We start from the raw sequence: 21,720 nt of genomic DNA, 5'->3' as shown, positions 1-21,720 counted from the left end.
TATATGTACCATGATGGTTGTTTCTTATCTTGTCCTTTGCTTTGTCAACACACCTTTTCAAATGTAAATGTAAAAACGGGAGCAATGTCAAGTGCTTCTGTCCCGCTCCCACTTGACTTTGGAGCTTTGTGAGCTCCAGGAAACTAAAACTCGTATGCCACGAAACCAATAACATCTTTTATTTATGCGGAATATTTAACCCTCACATGTTTAAGTAGGTTTGCTTGTTCCTTGTGCATTGAAGCATGAGATAGATAAGAATCTCGTTTCAGAGATAAAACAGATGTAGCATACCGTTGTTATTCCAGCCCACCAGTCTCAACAAACCTCTGTTGCTGTGCAATGTTACCATACTAGAACTTACTATGGTAGGATTCATGGTCAGTAACCAAGGGAGCTCCAAGGTACTTTTCTGAAGATGTAGATAAAGAATGTCACCTCACCATGATTGCTGGAACGACTGCACAAACGCAAACACACACACACACACACACACACACACACACACACAACACACGCACACACACATTCAAAGAAAGAATTGAAACAATGTCCACATCAGCCAACCATGACAAGCCTGACAGGTAATCTTGGGAGAGCAAAGAAAAGGGCATTCAATATGTCTCTGCCTTGGGTCTTTGTGTCCAAATATGAAGATTAGAAATGGATTTGGTTATGCTGGTGTGTGGAAGACCCAAAAAAGCCTCGCTCAGTGGGGGGAACCTCAAATAATAATACAATTGTTGGATTATGAAAATAAACTCAGTATCACAATCGCATCACTTTTTGCAAAACACATTCAAAATATCAGCATCAGGTTATTAAATAGTACACGCAATGAGGGGGCCCTTCATTATACCGACTCATTGTCTCGTACCTTGCAAGACAAACGCAACTAATTATTTTTCTTGTGCAGGCAGATGATGCTGGTGTTAATTCAGCTGAAGCCCATCTTCCACATGATTAGATAGTCGCATTGTGATGTTATTATGAAGAATAGACCTAAATGTACAGTATATTTGCTCCCACACAAACAAGAAACCTAATTTACATGGTTGGAAAATGAGGCTAGAGGAAAAACATCACACCAGTATTTTCCGTGGCCCGCGGCGCTCCAAGCACACACAAGTCGACACGCACACACACATGCACACATAGGCTTGCAATCTAGCATGCATCCACCCTCCAATGGGGTATAGCTCCACACTCTACAACCACTAATTAGTTTACAGAGATCCTGTGGCTGGAGAGAAACAAGACGTGTGTGGGGAACGGAGTAGTTTGTAAAAAATGGGCAGCGACGAGCTGAGAGGTCTGAGCCTGTCGCACTAGCATGAAACAGTTGTTAATAAACAGATTGGCTGGAAAACCAAAACGGCACACAAACACAGGGGTGTGCAGGTTTTCACACCACGATGTACACCAGCGGTCAACACGATGCGACAGCAAACACAAGGGCGAAGTCAGCATCTGAAGTGTGCTTCACTTGAGAGCGGATCTGAGAAAAACAACAACAATTTGTCTTGTAGCGGTGGCTGGCAATTGGCGGAAACTGGAGAGGTACTATATAAGCTAAATAAACCATATGAAATTGTGTGTGTGTCCAGACCGTGCATTCTCCGTTTTATATCTCTGAGGCTTTTCTTACTCTCAGTTCTTTATTGTTTGGCATAAAATATAAAATGTTACCCCACAGCCCAGAAAGTGATTCATAAAATACTGGACAAATTACAAAAACGGCCTAAAATCATTAGCATTACACAGCTGGGCATTCAATAAAAGCTATCCGTTCCATCCTAAAATATCAGGTGTCACTATGACTGCTCTGAGAGACCCCGTCGTTGAGCGGATTAGCACAGATCAGTGTTAGCGGCTCGTCTGATTGAATTCAACTGGGCTTTCAGATAAATTCTGTTGTCTTTGGTAAACAGTGATTTGTACAGTCTCAGACAGAGATAATCCTGTACATAGGGAGGGATTAGCCTGAATCAATAATGACCCCCACACAGTGAGCATGTTATTGCAACTGGAATCCACCTAACAGAGCTGTTCGGGTGAATTTGTCGAGGTTTTTGTTTTTCGAAATCAAGGGTAAGAGCTTTCAGGATGCAGAAGCAAATCTGTGGATTATTGCGGACGAAAGGAAGAGGTTACCCAACACGAGAGCTCACAATCTGTCTAACAGGTTCGAGCATTAAACCCAACGTGTCGTTTCACTTGTCTTCCGTTTCAAGTGAATTGAACAGATTCTCATTCATAAGCTAAATTAAAAAGCTATAATTAGGCTTTGAATGTGCTCGTTAAAAATTACAGAATTGCATACGGTCCCGCTTTTTGTCTGGCATCCACTGAAACTGAATATTCCTCTCATTTACTCAACACTAAAGCCCTTTCAGCAAGTCATCATTCTCACAGGTCTGGCCAACTAATCAATTAACTTGTCAATCAGGACGACTACGCTTGCATGGAAAGAGCAGTATATGGAGGCTTTGTCACATGTGACGTAGCATCATCAGGCTGCTATCACCCATCCTGTGGCACTAAAAAGACAACATGAAGGAAGACTAGCGAAGCACAGAAAACACCAGAGAAAAAGCATCAACACAAATAACACCTACACTAGAGATGCGAATTTATGTCTCCCAATTGTTAAGGGACTCAGTAGTGCTTATATTGGATTGTGTTTGTCTGAAAACAAAGCAAAATGTATAAGCGTAGTCTCATAGGATGATTTTTATTGTGCGGTTATCTGATACATTTTCAAAGCCTTTCTGTAGTTTTCTGGTCACAGCACATTGAACTCTTTGCTTGATGTGCTTGATGTGTTTAGTTGCAGAATTGGGTTATTGTTGAGAAAATAAGTGCTGTTAGCAATTGTGAAAACATTAATAAGACACACATTTAATAGCTATGATGGAAACATTTAAATTTCCTCCCCGGGTTGGAGGCTTGTTTGTTAATTTCCCACCTGAATCATGGAAAACAGGTACTTTAAAAAGGGGCAATGTGTGACATATGGCCAGAATTCTGTATTAAAACATAAAAACTAAAAGAAGAAGTTACAGTGTTGATATTATGTCAAAGACGTGTTGTGGTGCACAGATATCAACTGAAATGAGCATGCTAACCAGCTAGCCCCAGCCCGCCCTGTCATGTAACAGAGGCACGGGTGGTGTACAGTCTTCCCTCAGTCCAACATGAGTTGATGAAGAAGTACAGCTTCCCCCGAGGGCGTGTCAATCATGCTGAAGGGGCAGGGTCCGTGTGCATTTCGATGGTTTGTTTATTGGATTAAATTCAAAGTGGCAGAAATGAGAAAAAGTCTTTGTGTTTTCGTTTCGACCTCCCCGCCTCCGGGAGGTTGCTTTATCGAAGCTACGGGAGATGGATGAACCTTCTGTAGCAGTTATCAGCCAGCTTAAGTTCAGCCAGTGGTGCCCTGTGAGTAAATTAAACAATGACAGAAAAACTACAGTTTGTAGGCTGCAGAGGATTTAGAGACTGCAAAACAAGCAGCGATCAGCAAACCGAAGTCTCACAATTTTCACTTTAAATCGATCGTTTTGTACGGTAAAGCACGAGGGTGTCGACGGGGACTCAAACTCAAGCTGTTGTTGTAATGTTCCCTCCTATCTGGTGAATCTTCTTGTTGTCGTTTGTTCCCAATTGAAATATTGTTGATTCATATTCAAAATAATATCTAAATTTGAAATTAACCGTCAAATCACGAGTGACACCCCTGGCTGTTACACGGGTTAGACCCAGCGTTACACCAGCCTTGTGAAGATTATAGGATAGCAGTGTTATTTTGACCAGCTCTCAGAGTTTGAACTGAATTTTGCGTATTATTGCCCTGCTGTTAGTTAGTAGTCAACTTATCTTTCTTTCAGATAACTGACGACTAAAGAATTTAGATTGAGTGGACCTAGTAGTGGAGGGGAAATGCTGACCCCCTCCGTTTCTTTGAGGCATGTGCCCAGATTCCACACATTGCCCCTTTAAGAATGGTCTTTAACAAATGCATTGATTGTTTCTTCAGTGCTTTGTTCATGCATGGGAGAGCAAAATGAAGGCATGATGAAGAAAAGAGCCAATGGCAGCAAGAGAGAGAGGCAGGATAAGAAAGTGGTTCAATTATAGAAACGGAATTAAAGTGAAGTAATCGGTGTGAGAGATGAGAGAAATGTGGGAGAAGAATTAACACAATTTCAACTGAAGATATGCGATCCTTAAAGGTGGCGGGAGAAAGCGAAATAGGAAGAGAAAAGGATAGAGATTCATTAATGTATGGGGACGAATATGGACCATTAGGTGGTTGCTGCAATTTTCGCCAATAAGACTCTCAGGGCCGGCCATTTCACCTGCAATCATTTACCCTACAGTAGTTTCGAACACAGGCGCAAAAGGCCACATGGCAATCAGAATTCAGACGAAATAAGACCGTCTCTGCTGAATACATCCAGAAACACATGTGCACACATAGATTACATAGTGCAGGCACCATTATTGTTTCCTCTTCCTCTCAGTCTCTCACTCGAACTCACTCTCAAGCTGTGTCAAGGTCATAAACAATTTTTGTTTCCTTCCTGCTGTGCTATTGGTGATCCTTCTTCGCATTGTGATAATTAACAATTAACCTTTAATCGAATATGCTTGTCAGAGCTCACACTTAACATGTCCATTAGTTTCATGTCGGTGCACAGCCGATATTAGCAGCCAGCACGCACTTAATATATCACATAATCCAAAGTACACAAAGTCTGACCTTCTAGCTATTGAACAGATGATTAACCTTTATGCTCATTTAGCCTCTGGTTCGCTTCATTACTTGATGAAATTTTAATTACAAAGCTGAAATCATGTTCCGAGAACCCTCCCTAGAAATCCATATCTAAGCTCTCCCTTGAAGACTATCTGTGCAAATTGAATCCATCCACACGTTTTGTCTTGGTTTGCTAGCTACTAGGGACAAGAAAACTTTTTAACTGGAGTTAAAGGAATTTGTCTGTTCAAACTTTTGTCTCCTAAATCTCCTGGCACCCAAAAACATGTCAAGAAAACCTCTTGGCCATCAGCATTTGTCATTTTGTGAAATTCCCAGTGCAAAAAGTTGTGCATTATGACTGTTCAGTGGCAGCAGGAGCCTATATTAAATGGATCTTCAAACCTCTTTGTTGCTTCAGGATCCAGAGCTTGACAAGGAATTCTCCAAAGCAGATGTTGTTTTCAATAGTTAATGGAAAGACTGAACACATCTCCCAGAGAAGAACTAACAAACCCCAAAGCTATAGACTTGTAATACACCCGGACTATATTCAGGCAGACTACACACCGCTAAAAAAAAGCTCTGTGCTGCATCAAAGCACACAACATATAAGCTAATACAACCGCATTCACATTTGTATTAATTCAGCTACCACAGCCAGGCACAGTGTAAATGTATTCACACAGGAGCACATTGCTGATCGTGGGGCTGCAAACTGATTTCTAATATAGCTGTTTGCTCCACTTTTGCACTTTAGCTTGTCCCTTGTCAGCAGAAAACAGAGTGTGCAGAAGCGACAAGGCTGGCATCTCTAGTTTAACTGATGCCAGTGCCCAGCGCTTGCATTGTTCACCTGTGGATTTGGGAACAAAAACAAGGTGTTGTGTCATCCCAGGCCTATTCCTGTGGAAGGATAACCTGCTTTCCAACTGCAATCTGTATCACACAGAGAGGCCTGATTCCCAGCTAATTTCGTTGAGACTACAGCAATTGAAAGGGGCTACGAGGAAACTTAGAGAGGGCCTTAAGCCGGATTGGTTTCAGCTTTATTTCAAAAAAAATGTTAAGAGGGGGGGAAAGGGAAAAGTGGGGCAACGCTTTCCCTGGCAACTCATGTCATCCATGAATAATGGAATACAGAGTAGAGGGAGCGAGGAGGTGAAATTAGGAAACTGAGATTCCAGCCATGAGATTTTCATTTTGAAGGGTGTTATCGCACCTTAAAAAAAAACTGGTAGTAGTGTAAACGTTAGTGCTAGTTCTAGTGTTGTCACTCAACCAAACATTATGACTTGAATGCGTTTGGCTGCCATTCACTGTCTGTCATGCTTGTCTCTCCTCTGATCTCTGTGTTTCACCGAGGGCGCAGAGCAGAGACATCGGTCCACTTGTTGTTGCTCTTGCTACCAATTTCAGCTGTTCTGTTTCAACAATCTTGGGCTGAAATTCTACCATGGTGTTGTTAACCCTGTCGGGTGATGCAGCTGATTTAAACCAAGTAAGAGCAGAAGGGCCATGAGTAAGGAAAAGTCTGCGAGCTGCTAGGCTAAATAGTGCAGTGAAAAAATCCTGCAGGCATTCAGAGCCCCGAGCTGCTATGTGAAAACCTGATATTTATGGTTTACAGCTAGTAATAAACTGCAGAAAGATTTATGTTTTATTGTATTAATGTTATGTACTGAGGTAGGTCACACAGAAACTGGTATTGAAAAGATACACTAATCTTGTCGGTTAACGGTTAACGGTCAGTAAATGAGCGTCGGACATCGGTCCAAATTTTTGTTTTGCAAATTAGCATCCCTGCTTGGAATGGAAATGAACACATGAAGAAATACAGAATAGCAAGAGGTTCAGCAGCTCAGGGTTGCACAAGGAGGCACGCTCACTTCTAACCGGCAGCCACTGAAATTGCCAATTAGAGAAAATGAAAACAACCAAGACCGATGATGGATAGGTCCTGTACTCACTAGCAGATAATTGAAAGTATTGCTTCTTTTAGCTATGATCAGAAACTCCCACAGAAGACTGCCTCTGTCTCATCTTACAGACTGTATTACAAAGCCACGAGTATGAGTGAGGAATCACAAGTTATTCAGTATTCAGTTATTCACAATAGAACTGATTACGGTGGCCTGAATCAAAAGTGGCTGCCACCAGCTGACAGCTTGATTCTCTGCTTACCTTTCCTCCTTTTCCTTTAGCTTCAGCTAACTTATTATTCCTGCTTATACCGTAGAATCATTGCTACTTGCCTTCCCGTTTTTTCTTTCTGCACTCTTCATTCATTTTGCACGGTGTTCTTCTCCAATTTACTTCCTATTCTTTCCTTACTGGAACTGTCAAGTGAATATGCATCTCAGCAGCCTTGTTTTTAAGAAGGACCACTATGCATTTTCCAGCATAGTCAGATGAGCTCATTGAGAAGCATTGAGCCTCTACAGCTCACATACAGCTTTATACACTCCTTAGTGACAAGTCAAATGAGCGTATCAAACCACTTTCATACAAAACTACTACATTATTCACCGACATCTTCTCCCCTGTTTCTCAGGTGGTAGCGTAGTTACCTGTTCCTTTGACACATGACATCTCCCCTTCCTCCCGTCAACCTGCCAGCTGAATTTGACAGGTTCTTTAAAGGCCTCTGTGAGTTGTGTTTTGATCATTAGCACTCCATTTGTCAAAAAGAATATGATATGCATATTTTAAAAAGAACTTGGGGAAAATCTGAATGCTATGCAGCCTCTTATTTATGTGGAGCAAGTTTCCTGCTATTGTAGGGGAACCAGATACTCTCAGTGTACTTAGAGTGTGCAGGTGTCACACATCAACTTTTCAGACATACTGCAATTGTATATAAATATTAACCATACACTGTAGATAGTCTAACGCTGAGCAGCGGTGACTTGGAATTCATCTTCAGAGGCTCTGGTGGTAGTGCGCTCAGTGGTGGGTAACCACTGCCCAAACAACTTAGGTAACGACAAGCAAACACAATGATGACAGGAATGGGGATCGCAATGATCAATCCATTATTGGTTGATTGCTGTTTGTAATTTAACCGCCTATGCATCACGGATGTATTTTTAAGCTGTTTTGAAAAACTAAAATGTGTTATACAAGCAGTAAACTCCTTTAAAGAGAAATTAAAGCCCCAAACCTCTTCTTTCAGCTGAAAAACAAAGTATGTGTGTATTTAGTAGTGTTGTTGACAGATTCTGGTCCAAATCTTAACATTCTAGTGCAAAGTATTTAAATCCTACATATTGTAATTATGCATAGTGACTGCCCTTTACTAGTTGAAACTCAGCTATTGCAGTTACATTTTGCTGTTGGCTATCTGGAGGCAGGTGTCATACGTTGGCGGCTTTCATCACCAACTAGCCCACTTCTATAAAACCAACGCTGCAGAATGTGGAGAGAAAACTATTAGTAAAGAGTAGAGGTTACCCTTTCAATTAGTCTAATTCACATAATCATTAACATACACGTAGCTAGCACTAATGCTAATAGCATACCCATATCACAGCCTTGCATGTAAAATGACAAGTGAGCAAAACACCTGCGAGCACATTTAGCATGCCAAAGGTTCAGCCTCAGAAAACATTCAGAAAATCATCTGCATACCAAACAACTATCGCTCTGCAAAGGTGATTGCAAATCATAGCACCTGCAGGACCAGAACGATTTTTTGTAGCGTCCTCTAATTTCAAAATATGGGCTAAATGTCATATTTCTCTTCAGTGCCCCATTTAAAATCCAGCCTATCACTTGGTGGATACTACATTCAGTATATTACTCTCAACATGCTGATGGCAACTGGGCTCTGAGTAGCATGGCCAAGAGCGATCTTTTAATAATTCAGAGTGTTTTGTTATTCACAATCTGCAGAGTTGTGGCAAACTGTTGGGGTGCATCAACCACAACCTGTCAGCCACAGAGGTTTGATGAGCATTAGATTATCTTCTGGCAGATGGTTTGTCATGAAAGCAAAAGTGCGAGGAAAATCACCTGGCACCCGACGACTTTCCGACGTACAAGGAAATATGCTAATCAAACTGCAATCATTTGGCACAGAATGGTGAATACTGGGGTTGTTATTTATGTTTCCCTATACGCAACACATCACAACAAAGATCCATTCCATATTTCCCATGAATCTTTCTGCCAATTGAAAAGGCCCATCAAATTTCATTAGCGTCTGTGTTTACAAGTGGCATGATTGGTTCATACTGGCATTGTGGCAGCAGGGCTCTAAACATCGTGACCAGGAATGTCAATGACCTGTCAGCAGCTAATGGTCCATGCTGTAATGAAACTGGGAAGATACTGACTGATTCCCCGCACACCTCCCACTGCTCTAATTTCAGACGCACCGATTTCGGTTGTCTCCCTTCATTAGTCCTTGGCCCTGACCAGGCATCCTGAAAGAGCCTGTTACAAAGAGACGTGGGGAAGTCTGTCTGAGAAAGCTTGGTACAGTAATCTTTGCCTTGGAGAGAAAAGCAGGTAGAATAGGTGTACTGCAACAATACAAGTGTGTGTGTTCTATGTTTGTGTATCTGTAATAGCCATACGCGTGTAAAGAGGGGTGAATAATGTTAGCATATGGATTGGGGCAAATGACTGCCTTTAAATAAGATAATAAGGCAGCCAGCAAAGCAACTGATAACTAGGCCTGTGACAATAATATGTATTATTGTACGATATATGGACAAGACCTCTATCATTTCGGCTGACATCGATATTGCCCGTTGTGTTTACATGCATGTTGGTTTACATAAGAATGTCGTCTAGATTTTAGCCAACAGGATGCCAGAACAAACCATAACATTATAAAACGTAGGAATTGTGCACACATCGGACATTTTCATTGACGGAGCTTGAGAGTTAATTTTATGAATTGTTTTTTGTTGTGTGGTTAAATGTATTCACGTTTTATTTATTTGGGATATTTTCATATTCCATTTCAAATATCTGAATTTTCTTAAGAATTAAAAGTTCATTGGTCTGGAATAAAATGTTCTTAAAATGACAACAATACAGTTTATCGCAATTATTTCTGGGTAATGAGAGACGAGTAAAAATGAAAAAGACATAAATTTGAAGAAAATCTATTTACAGTTAAAGCAGGGCTGTTTGAGAGTAGAGGTCAGAACATGAAAGCTGAATGCACTGTGTCATATTAAGGGTGGCTCTAAATGAAGTACATAAAAGTGATTGAAGAAAGTTCTTAGCATATCAGGTTTTGCTCTCTATTTCATTTCTTTAAAGCCCACAGAAGAAAAATGCTGACATAGAACAAATGCCCAGAATATTCCCTGAAGCATTCAAAATTTAAACCCCACGTCAATGCCCTGCCAGGAGAAGGTCCTGTGCAGTTAGATACTTAAAATGAATTGTCAAAGAGAGAGCTAAAATGGTGCTAATGCTAACTCACCATGCACACGCAGCATATTCTGGAGATCTGGAGTGCACTGAGGACGATAAACTTCAGCAGATAAGCACTGCAAGGGAATTGTTAAAGCCGGGAGGTTCATTAGGATCCGGGTTTATCTCAAGTTTGTGTGAGCTAGAACATTTACATAGAGGAGCACTGTGTAAGCATAACAGAGATTCAACTGCTAACATAAAGCAATAATGAAAACAAACTACCTCTAGTAATCTCCTGATCAGTTTTTTCTCCCCCCCCCCCCCCCCCTCCCTCTAGGTTGCTTGTCTTGTACTCCTCCCTTCCTCTTTCCCTGACTCCTCTCGAGTCCAGCCTCTATCCCGTATCCCGGACAGGTCTTGCCTCCCCGTCCTCAACATCTGTTCCCCGTCCTCTGTGCCCCTCGCCTTGTGCCAGGGGCAGCTACCCGCCAAGACACCCGCCACACCACTGGCTCTGTCGCTGCCTGCCAAGCATCTGATCAAAGCGGACAGCTGTCGAACGGATCTGCATGCCAGCCAGCGTTGATGCATGAATGAGGAAAAAGGGGCTGAGGAAGGCGGAAAGAAATAACCATCCAGCACTGTGCCATCCAAGAAAATAGGTTGGATGGTCGGTGCCGGTGGACAGCTGAGGCCATACGGCCAAAACCCGGAGGAATCGTCGTAGTCTGTTTTTACTCCACAAAAGAGAATAAGCAGATCACAGATGGTGATGCTCAGAGGAGTCTAAGGACAAAAGGACAAGGAAATTAAATAGATTTTATATTGTGGGTTATCCTGTGAGAGGCTCAGGATACGAGAGAGCCTGTAGTGTAGTATTTACTCTGCATGTGGAGCACAGACAATGTCAGGGTACATGTTTTACTGCCAAAGAGGGCACCTTTACTAAGAAGGAGGCACATGGGGCCACTGTGGAACTGGGAAAATCATTGACGACTCAGGGTGTTAAAATAGACGTATAATATAGGGAAGATATATACTGCATCAGAAGTTTTTGTAAAGCTTAAACCTTTTTTTAAGCTTTGCCCTTTATCACCCAAGAGGATACTTGCATTGTGACTTACTTGTGCATGCATGTGTAGTTGGTCTGGTCTTAAACACCTCGAAACAAAATCTGTGCTGTTTGAAGTGTGGAGTTGAGAGAAACAAGAGCCACTGCTGTCTTGCTGTCTTGTTGGGTTTAAAGTAAAGTAAACAAAGTAAAAATAAATTAGCAGAGCAATTTCAGACACAGGGCTTCTTCAGTAGGTTACATGCATACAAGCTTCTCAGCTGCCTTAGCAAACATGGTCTGGGCACGACCGAGTTTAATAGAATATTCAGCAATCAATAAATCTATCAAATTAAATAAATGGGTTCCACACAAAACAATTACAAAAAATATTGGCATAAATAATGGCATACGACATCAACATGTCTGGAAAAGAAATAATTTTTGTCAGCTTCACAAGACTCTGGGCTTGTTGCACACCTTTGAAGGAAAAAAAATAGGACTTTAATTTACCTGACCTTAGTTAGTTTATCTTTAAACTCGCTTTAGCATGTTAAAACAAAATACAACACTAAACAAATAAACGTTTAAATTAAACAGTGGACCACACGTGGAACCCCTGAACAAGATTTATATCACTGTTAAAAACTGTCGACTTCTACTTTCCTCGGAAAAAAACGTACAGCTGTGGTGCAGAGTCGAGGTGCCTCAAGGCTGATCCAGGGTTGCAGGTTGGTAATTTAATAATTTGAGCTAACCAAACATTTAAATTACTAAAGCATAACAATGCATAAAAGAACCAGTTCTCCTGATGGAAGGAAACTTTCTTTAGCAACTTGTTAGGCAGAAAATAACTATGTTTGTCAAGGGTACAGCAACAACAACCGCATTCAATCCAAGCCAATTTTGAGAGAGTACTTTCCTGTAGAGTAAATCAATTATAAAATCCAAGGTGGTGTCGGATTAATTACCGACCAGGTTGGTGATTGGGCAGCACTGACTCAATGCCTCCACTAGTGGCCGGAAGCTGTATTGCAACAACATTAAACTGCACCTGTACAATATACATGAGATTCACAGTGTACCCCTTGTTGACATGAACAGTTTTTAAATGTTAACTTGATAAATAAACATTTTGATGAATAGATATGTCTATTTAGTTTGTTTGTGTGTAATGAGCATTACAGCCACACGAGTCTGCTATGGCCGATTAAGTTTGAGGACATAGTTTGCAGGATGCTGTTGACAGAGTTGGTTTGGTTGTATCTTCGATGTCAACAAGCTTCTTGCAATTCCTACCAGCAGCAGGGCTTTGATCTCCATTTGGAGTGCCATGGAATTTCACTTTCACAATTGTTATTGTATTAGTATTAAAACATCCACTAATTGAATTGTGTTTTTGTTGAACTGCGGAATACTAATCTGTGCTCAGTCTAGCAAGCAGACTGCACCTCACTGGAGCTTGACAGTTTAATGCACTAATTCCCAGAGAGCTTTGTCTGAGCAGGATTAAAATACTTTGGAAAGATGGCTGATAAATCATGCAATCTTGTATTGACTAAGTTTCATATGAGCACATTAGATTGTTACAGTAATTAAACCAAATCCTCCTTCACATACTTAGTGTCACATTCATATTAATAACAATACCAGTGCACTTCTTTCTATCGTGGGATCCAGTGAGCAATAAGTACCACCTCTCTCTTGTGTAGCTAGTTTGTTACTGAAACTTCTTTGCCTTCACAAACAAAGCTGATTCCTGCAGAGCATTACAGAAATGAAAGTGGCAGCCTGATTAAGGCACCTCAGGGAGCCCAGAGGAGGATATGAGTCCGATCCAATTAGGGTGCACTTCCACTTTGCATTATTGAAGTGTGTTATGGCTGGACCGCAGATGAGAGGGAGTGATATTAACAAAAAACCTGGCATGGAAAAGTTAACTTTTATTTGTGTTGAATTTGCACAGGTGGCACAACAAAAAATAATATATGGACACAATCAAGGGATTGATTCGTTAGTCATCAATTTTTCCTCAGTATTGTAGTGGAGAGGACATGGTTATACTACTAGGACGTGCCTATGCAGTTAAAGGAAGGAAACAACTCATTTGTGGTCCAATAACTGCAGCCAGAGTGCAGGCAATTTCCTGTCTGGACATATTGAAGTCTGACAGATTGCTAAAATGAGCTGATTTTATACCTTCAAATGACTTGTACAGTCAGATGTGATCCATAACCAGCAACAAGTGACAGCACGGCCAAGGTAAACCAAGCTAAATGTCTTTAATCCAACATTGCGCAACCTTCAAGGATAATCAATGCATGCAGCCACAAGAGAGTAATGCTGCTCAATTGAAAAGAAAAAAAAAATTGAAGGAAGTGAAGGCTAATTACCTTTCATCATTCATTTGGAGTTCTCAGTAACAGCTCAGCATGTTAAACTGCAAACATGTAATGATGACACAACCTCTCACTGCATGATCAATTCCTCTGATAAATAGTAATGCTACGGCGCTGGCTGGATGATACTGAAGAGTTGGCAGTAATGAGGCCCGAATTCCTCAATAGATGGTTTTAAAGTCAAGGCAAGTCCTGCATATGAAAACACTTCAAGTAGTGGAATTGAATTTCTGATCAGTGTTTATGAAAGTTAAGGAATTCATCTATACTTACCTTGAATATTTACAGCCTCAATCTACTATTGCAGGCCGAACAGTTACATTAAATAAAGCAATACAGAGGGGAGACACACTTGTTATAAAAATTTTATTTAGAATAAAACGTAGCCATATTACACGTAGTGTGGTCAATCTATTTTACATACCTCAGGAGAAGCGACACAGTTCTGCTATGGTACTGTCCATCATGATTGGAATCATTAAAATCATCACCATCATCATCATCATCATTAGTCTACAGTCAGAGGAGGTTATAGTAGTGTTGTTCAGTCTCACAAGTTTTACAGGATAGCATATAGCACAACAACACAACGCAGTGAGGGACCAGTGCTAGTAGGCCAGTGGAAAAACCAACATCAGATAAAGTAATACTCGTCATAACGCACGGCTAGCTTCATCAGGCCACAGACCCATTGTGGTACAGTAATAGTTTTCTCTTTTTTTTTTTACTTGGCATCTCCTCGTTGCAGTGTACACCAATACAGTAAGCTGAAGCTTAGAAAGCTAAACCAGGTTGTTCTTGTTCTGTAAATGATCACAACTGTTTTAAACAAGTTTACAAACCACAAAAACAAAACTGTGTCTATGAGTCTGAGGTAGCAAGGCAATCATGGCTTTCCTCTGATTTCTGAACATATATCTTTTAAAAAAAAAAAAATTAAAAAAAAAGCTATTCTACATAATGACGGCGGGCCTCTTACAAACCCAAATTCAGAACAACTTTAGATTAAAATCTTTATTCTCCAAAACTTCACTCTTTATACACAAACCCACTTTCATTTATCAACTCTTATCTCTGTCTTCCACGCGTGGAACGACAAACTGTATAGGCACAGAAGGGGTAAAGTTTATATCAACAAATCGCAGTGGACACAAAGTCTGCCGCCATATCAATGCTTTAAAGGGGAACTTGACATCGAGCATGCTACAAGATAGATTTTCAAAACAAAACAGAGGCTTGAAAAGTGACAGTCTTCAAAACGATAATCCTTTCGGCCACTAGATGTTATTACTCAGGAACTGTGCGTGCTCCCAAACATGGAAACCTGTGGCTACTTCCTTTGACAAAAAAATTGCAAGTGATGAAGCAGTGGAATGACAACATATGTAACAGTTTGATCCCCAGTGAGGGCAGAACTTAACAAAATGAAATACAATTCTCAAACAACCCTCTGGAAAAACAAAACAAAAAAGCATATTTTTTACTATACAAAGCCCCGTGTCCATATACTCATCTGCATATCTAAACAAATCACTGACAAATGTTGAACCAAGTTCAGGTACAATCTACAGTTCATAAAATGTACAGTTTGCATAGTACAAGACAAGGTGGTAAAAGTAGTTAAGTTGTCTGGTCCTGTGCGTCTTTGGGATCGGGTGGGGGGGGGGGGATTGTTTGTTTGGGAATGGTTCTGTCTCCTCCAACACTTACTGTGCACACGCGCACTCACATTTGTGCACGCACAATCACATGGCATCCTCTGTGGCGACTGTGCTCACAATACCTGCAAAACAGAGAACACAAACATGGAATCCTCAAGTCGGATCAGACAACAAAAGTGAGATCTTTAGGTGCACGCCTGTAGGGTTCGTTAGTACTCCTGTCTTTTTTTTTATTCATAGCCCAAGTGAAGCAGGTAAACCCGCCTCATTGTTTCTGATCAAGACATCTCGGTGTGGAAATATCAGATGTCCGAACAAAGTAATCGGATTTGAAAGCTGGTAAATGGACGGCAGTCCCTCAAGTTACAGTCCATTAGGAGCTCGGTGTGGAGGAAAGGGAGGAGGTGGGCGGGGGAGATTTCACAAAACATAGCTGTCTTCTCAGAAGTGGAATTAGGCACTCAAACCTATTCACCCATGCCTTTGTGTGAAAACCAATAGAAAGTGTATTGCACAGTGTTTGCCAAGGACAATGGAAAAAAAGGAAAAAGTGAAAGGATGATTCATCTAAATACCAGTAAGAGACCGAGGAGATGTAAGAAGTTTGGTTCACTTCATCTCCTAAGTGTACCGAGTACAAAGTGTGTATTGTGGGCTTTACAAGAGTCTTAAACTTCAATTTAGAGGTGTAAAATGCTGAAAACCCTAAGTTGAAGAGTAATGGTTAACAAAGAGGAAGTAGAAATAAAAGGGAAAGTACGTGTCTGTTGTCTGTCTACAGCCACTAACAGATCAATGGCAAATAAGGACATTGAAAGGTATTAGCTGTGTGTGAAGTAACAAGCTGAGCAAAAAAATACAGTCAGAGAAAGTAAAGAATGGTGGGAGGGGAGAAGCACCAGAGCGGGTAAAAAAATTGCAGCGTGAAGGGGTGAGTGGCAAGAGCTTTCACAACACCTCCGTCCCAAAATGCACCTTGGTCTCCGACTGGGGGAATGAGAGGAGCAGCTAATGGCACTCCAGAGAGATCCATTAGTTGTTTCTTTCTCACAGGCCACCGAATGTGGATGGCTGAGGCAGGTGAAGGCTACATGGAAGGGGGGGACTGCTTTTGTGACAGCAGCTGTAATAACCTCTAAAATGTAGCCCTGCTCAGAGTTCTCTCACCTTTGCCAATTACTCAAACCCGTAAAAACACACACAGAAAAGCAGAAAGTATCTTCCATGAAAGCTGCAAATGCAGACTGATTTAGAGAAGTATTGAGGAAGAACCTCGTCTTACCTGTGGTCTTGAGGAGAGGCTCGAAGCTGTGGGAAGACAAAGCAAAGAGAGCGGTTTAACACTTGAATTCCCCCAGTTCATCTGTGTTTAAATTACTGCCTCGGAGCTGTTCAGCAACCAAATGCTTAGAATACAGGTGTCTACTCTGCCAGATTAGAATGGATTTTTTTTTAACTACAGCCCTCATAGGAGCGTTGATTCTAAAATTTGAATGCAATTTAAAGTCAGTGAGCTCTAACTCGCTGTTCAAACCTTTTTCGCTTATTTCTCTATTTGACGAACATTCCCAGAGGTGGATATTCCTTCAAATCCTGCTATAAAGAGTAATGAGGGTCAAAGGTTTTCCCCGATCATATCGAATACCAAATTGAAATGATGACCAACGACCAACCTTGAGGCTGTATTTAAAATCTATGTGTTTGAGAAAGCACTTCATCAGAATCAAAACAAGTCACAATGCAGAGGAACCAGCATGCACCGCAGAAACCTTGATACTAGTTATAGGAAAAGCACACTCTATATACCGCACTTCAATGAAATACAGCACAAGACCTTTTGTATATTCATGACTAGAAATAAGAGCACAGGTGCTCCAGCTGCTACTATTTACAACCCGCAGCACACACACACACACACACACACACACACACACACACACACACACACACACACACACACACACACACACACACACACACACACACACACACACACACACACACACACACACACACACACACACACACACCTTCAACAAAGTCCAATGACAGTATGAGGTAAAAAAAAAAATGCTGCTATACGTGAGGTGGTGAAAGAGGACAGAGAAGACAAAAGAATCAGCAAAAGCAGTGAGAGGAAATGAAGGAGACAATTAGAAGGTGGACGATGACTCAAAATGAAATTGTAGATTTTATTGATTGCCTCAGGACAGAACCACCGTTTCTCCTCGGCCTCAATTTCCTGTTTCTATTTGATTTATTGCTGCAACAACTCATAGGAGATGTCACAGCTGTAAGAAGTACTAACGTGGATCAACAAAATAAACTACTGTATGAATTGGGGATTTAGATTTTCAAGTCATAGATTTACAAATGTATGAGATGTGTCTTATAACAAACATATCGACAGATTCCAATTGAATATTGATTTAATAAGAACATAATCAATGTAACATAACAGTAGAGAAGATTGAAGACTAAAACGGACACTTTTTTTTAGATTAAATGTTTAGTCCATTAAATCAGGTAGGGCTGGTCAATAGAACGATAATATATGCATATCAGGATATGAGACTAGATATCGATTTAGATTTTGGATTTGATAATATGGCATAAGTGTCGTCTTATCCTGGTTTGTTGGCTACATTACCGTAAAGGCATGCCATGTCTAGATGTATTTACGTTACTCAAAAAGCACCAATAGTCAACTCTACAATATCAATATTGAGGTATTTGGTCAATAATATCTTGATATTTGCTTTTCTCCATATTGCCAAGCTCTAAAATGAGGGTTAGCAACTATTTTGATCACTGATCAATCATCTCAGTTTTGTTTCAAACAAAAATGCAAAACTTTCTTTACTTCCAGCTTCTGAATGAGGATGTGCTGCTTTATTTTGTCATATACAACAGTTAACTGAATATCTTTGGGTTTTGGACTGTTGGTAAAGATAAACAAGTGATTTCAAGGTGTTATGTTGGAGTTTAGGTAATTGCGATGGCGAAAAACAGTTTTCGCCACACATTATTTTTCCCTGCAGGATACGAAGTAGGAACAGATAAACAGAGTGACATGCACTACTTTTCTGCTGACCAGCGTCCTTGTGGCGAAACACAAATCTGCCTACAGAGGCTGAGAAGGCACGGCGGGGGAGAGGAGGAGAAGGAGGAAACTTACGACTGCATGCAGGGAAGGAGTTGTTAATCTGCTCCATTACATCTGCCAGGTCAGAGCTGCTGTGGTGGGAATCCAGCAACTCATCTGAACACACACACACACACACACACACACACATTGGGTTCAGTTACCACAGACACTCTGGTTCCATGACATACTGAGCAACACATTTCCATTTGCGGAGAAACAGCGTAGGAGCGTTCAGTGTACCTGCTAAAAGCTGCTGCCGCTACATCCTGTTATTGACCTCCATATCTCCATATATCAAGATCAATGGGAGTGTGTTTGTGTCGGAGTATACAAGTCTCTTTTGAGCTCGAGTGTCTCACCTGAGTTCTCAGTAAGTGGCCGTCCATCTTGCACAGTCGGAGAGGACACTCCATTTACCCTCGAGTCCATCTCCGGCTGAGAGAGACAGCAGGAAAGACGGCAGAAAAAGAAAACTCCATTATTATAACGTAATTATTCCGCTTGACAACTTCAAAAATTAGCTGTGCTTCACAGCGCCAGGCGGAGACAGGGGAATACCAGAGGGCGGCACAATGAGGCTGTTGTTGCGTGCACAAAAACATGTCTCGTAAACATGTCTCTGACATTTCCCCGACTACTTCAGTATGCTACAGTATCAATCACATCATAGGACCCTAAAGGACATTTGAATAGAATTCTTTGAGCTATTTGCTATTTGAGTGCAACAATAGAGGGTCCTAGACTGCTAACATTGACGATTTAAATTGAAGTCATGACCACCCAGCCACAAGATCAAAAAGATATTCCTCTGTCCATATCCATACATGCCGTGTCCTCATCTATAGCAATAATATAAGCTTCCTCACTGAGGGAGAAGACGTGTCTCGCACATCCACAGGTTTCCCGTCGAACACATTTGGAAATCCATCTCGACAGAGGCTGATGTGACAGACAGTAAATACAGATGAAACTAGATTGATTTTGGTCAGGGCCTCGTCTGTGACAGATTTCTTCACCGTTCTATTGGTTTCTATTACTATTCACTATGGAATCCCTGCTGTGCCTCAAGATGCCCCGAGTATCAATGAAAAGACCACTTCAGCCAAAGGGCAGAATTTAGGCCTGCACACGGAGATACACTGAGGATTTTCATTCTTGACGACACAAATTAAGCTTCAAGTCATGGGTGAGGGTAAAAGTCTGATGGAAGCAATTTGTCAAACCAATGAAAATATATCACAATGACAGTAAAAGAGCCCAGCTACTCTGAAAAACATTAGAAAACGGTATCTCGATCTATCAATTAGATATTAGGATTGTGTCACCGAAGTACTGTGGACAGTTGATCAATCGGTGCGTACACGCGCCGTTGCTTTGACGCACAGAAGAGAAAGCTTGATGTCTGGTGACATTTAAGGCAGACTCCCACACTCCCTTCAGCTTTTCAACTGCAAATCAATGTTGCCTCCCCTCCCCTCCCTCGTCACCCCTCCTCTTCTTCTCCTCTTCCTCCTCCTCCTTCATCTCCTGGTGCCCCTGGCGCCAGTAAAGGCTAACATGTTGGAAACGTCTCTCGAGCGCAGCCACCGTCTTGAGGCTCGTCTGAGAATAGCTAAGGTCAGGGCTTTGGTCAGCCTTCAGGAGTGGGAATTTAGTGCGTGCCATCAAGCTGGCTGGGTTCATTATTCTGCGGCTTGGCAGTAATGCTGGGGTTGATGGAAAGACATGTTGACATATCATCAGGACTCCTGGGACTTAAATGTCAGAAAACAGACGTTCTTATTTAGTGTGGGGGTGTTTGCAGGTAGTTGTCTCTGCCATTAATGTTTGCATTTTTCAAATTGCAATCAGCATCAGAATCACTTTACTCTGTGAATACAATAAACACACAGGAGGTGATGACATTGGTAAAGGAATTTTCTTTTCTTTTTTTAAACGGTACCGGATGGACAGAATGTGACTGTTAACTGCACACAACTCCATAAGGACTAAGTAGGAATTGTACTTCAGTGCAGTTTAAAGTACTTACACTCAATTTGAACATTGCTAATCTATGTCAATTTACTCCACTAAATGTATTTGACTCTTATAGGCACCAGTTACTTTTTAGTTTAAAAATTTCAAGTGTTAAAAGTGCTTAGTACGAGATTGGGAGCATTTCGATCGCCTCTCAACATGGGGACGCCTGAGCTAGCGGTGCTAGTCGTGTATTGCTCCTTCAATCTCTCAGCAATTATAATCCAATGATACAATACATGATAATCTTATACTGACAGGGGCCATTATACTGCTTAATGAGTACTTTTGCTTTTCAAGACTTTACACTTTTAATGAAGGAGTATTTCTACCACACATCTAAAGTTTAAAATGGAGGGTAATCTCCAATATGGTGAAGGATGGGTGCATCTTATTTCTGTCAAACTGTTAATCTTCATTCATTAAAAATCTGCCGAGTCACGTCAGCTGCCTTCCTCGGGCCATATTTGTTGTGAGTTATTACTGTGCCTCCACAGCTCCACAGCTACCAGAGAGCCAATATTGTTCAATCTGATTTGTTTGTTTGGCTTGAGGATTGTGCATTTCTCACTTTGCACAAACAATCCAACCTCTGTGAGCAATTAGGCCGGGCATAAACAAATCTGGAATTTATTGGTAGAAGGACTATAGACAAATGCTGGACTCCTGGGTGGAATGGAAATGATACGATTAGGATCTAATCTGAGCATTGATGAACGGGTTTCCGTATTCACAGGCACAAAAACTAGAACTAAAAATTGAATGGGTTAGCACGTTTACATACAAATATGTGTGGACATCTATGTGGGGGCTACTGAAGTTCATATTTATGTTGATGATTTATTCAAATGACTCTGAAAGAATCCTTTAATTCACTAAAGGCATTTTGTATCAGCGTTCCACTTTTTAAATGGGTTTTTCATGAGTGGCACTAGAAGCTGGTGTGTGTGAGTGAGTCTGTGAATTGTGATTACTGCTCCCCAACAATTGGCCTAATGAAATTAAGGAAAACACAACTTCATCAGGAAAACATAGAATGATTTAATTTAATCAGCAACATTAGGACTAAATCCCCAGCTAGAAACTATTACTATTAGGGGAAAAATGTTAGTTGTCTTGCAGTACTTTCAAATGTCACATACTGAAAGCATACTTAGAGCTGACAAATGCAACTAGCTCGCTTTTATATCACGTAATTGTGATTAAGCTACTTCAGGTTTGAAGTCCCTGTCCATTAGTTATCAGTTTACAACATTTAAGTTGTTTTCTGTCTGCTAAGCACCAAAAAAACAAAAAAATTTTTTCTG

The 21,720-nt window shown here is 41.0% G+C and overlaps 1 protein-coding gene across 2 annotated transcripts in view; it reads right to left on the bottom strand.

Annotated features, from left to right (window-relative positions):
* Positions 1–13,940: 13,940 nt before the first annotated feature.
* Positions 13,941–21,720, bottom strand: part of utrn (utrophin) — a 162,094-nt gene continuing 154,314 nt past the window's right edge. For both annotated transcript variants that reach the window (XM_079180292.1, XM_079180293.1), the window contains exons 76-79: positions 18,757–18,832; positions 18,428–18,511; positions 16,532–16,557; positions 13,941–15,371 (exon numbers count right to left, since the gene is read on the bottom strand). In XM_079180292.1, the coding sequence (XP_079036418.1) occupies positions 15,363–15,371; positions 16,532–16,557; positions 18,428–18,511; positions 18,757–18,832 (195 nt within the window). In that variant the 3' untranslated portion in view covers positions 13,941–15,362. The remainder of the gene's footprint in view (positions 15,372–16,531; positions 16,558–18,427; positions 18,512–18,756; positions 18,833–21,720) is intronic.

The sequence above is a fragment of the Pholis gunnellus genome (assembly GCF_910591455.1).
Source record: "Pholis gunnellus genome assembly, chromosome: 19".
Lineage (NCBI taxonomy): Eukaryota > Metazoa > Chordata > Actinopteri > Perciformes > Pholidae > Pholis > Pholis gunnellus.
Note: the sequence above shows the minus strand (reverse complement) of the source record. Positions and strands in the feature narration are given on the sequence as shown.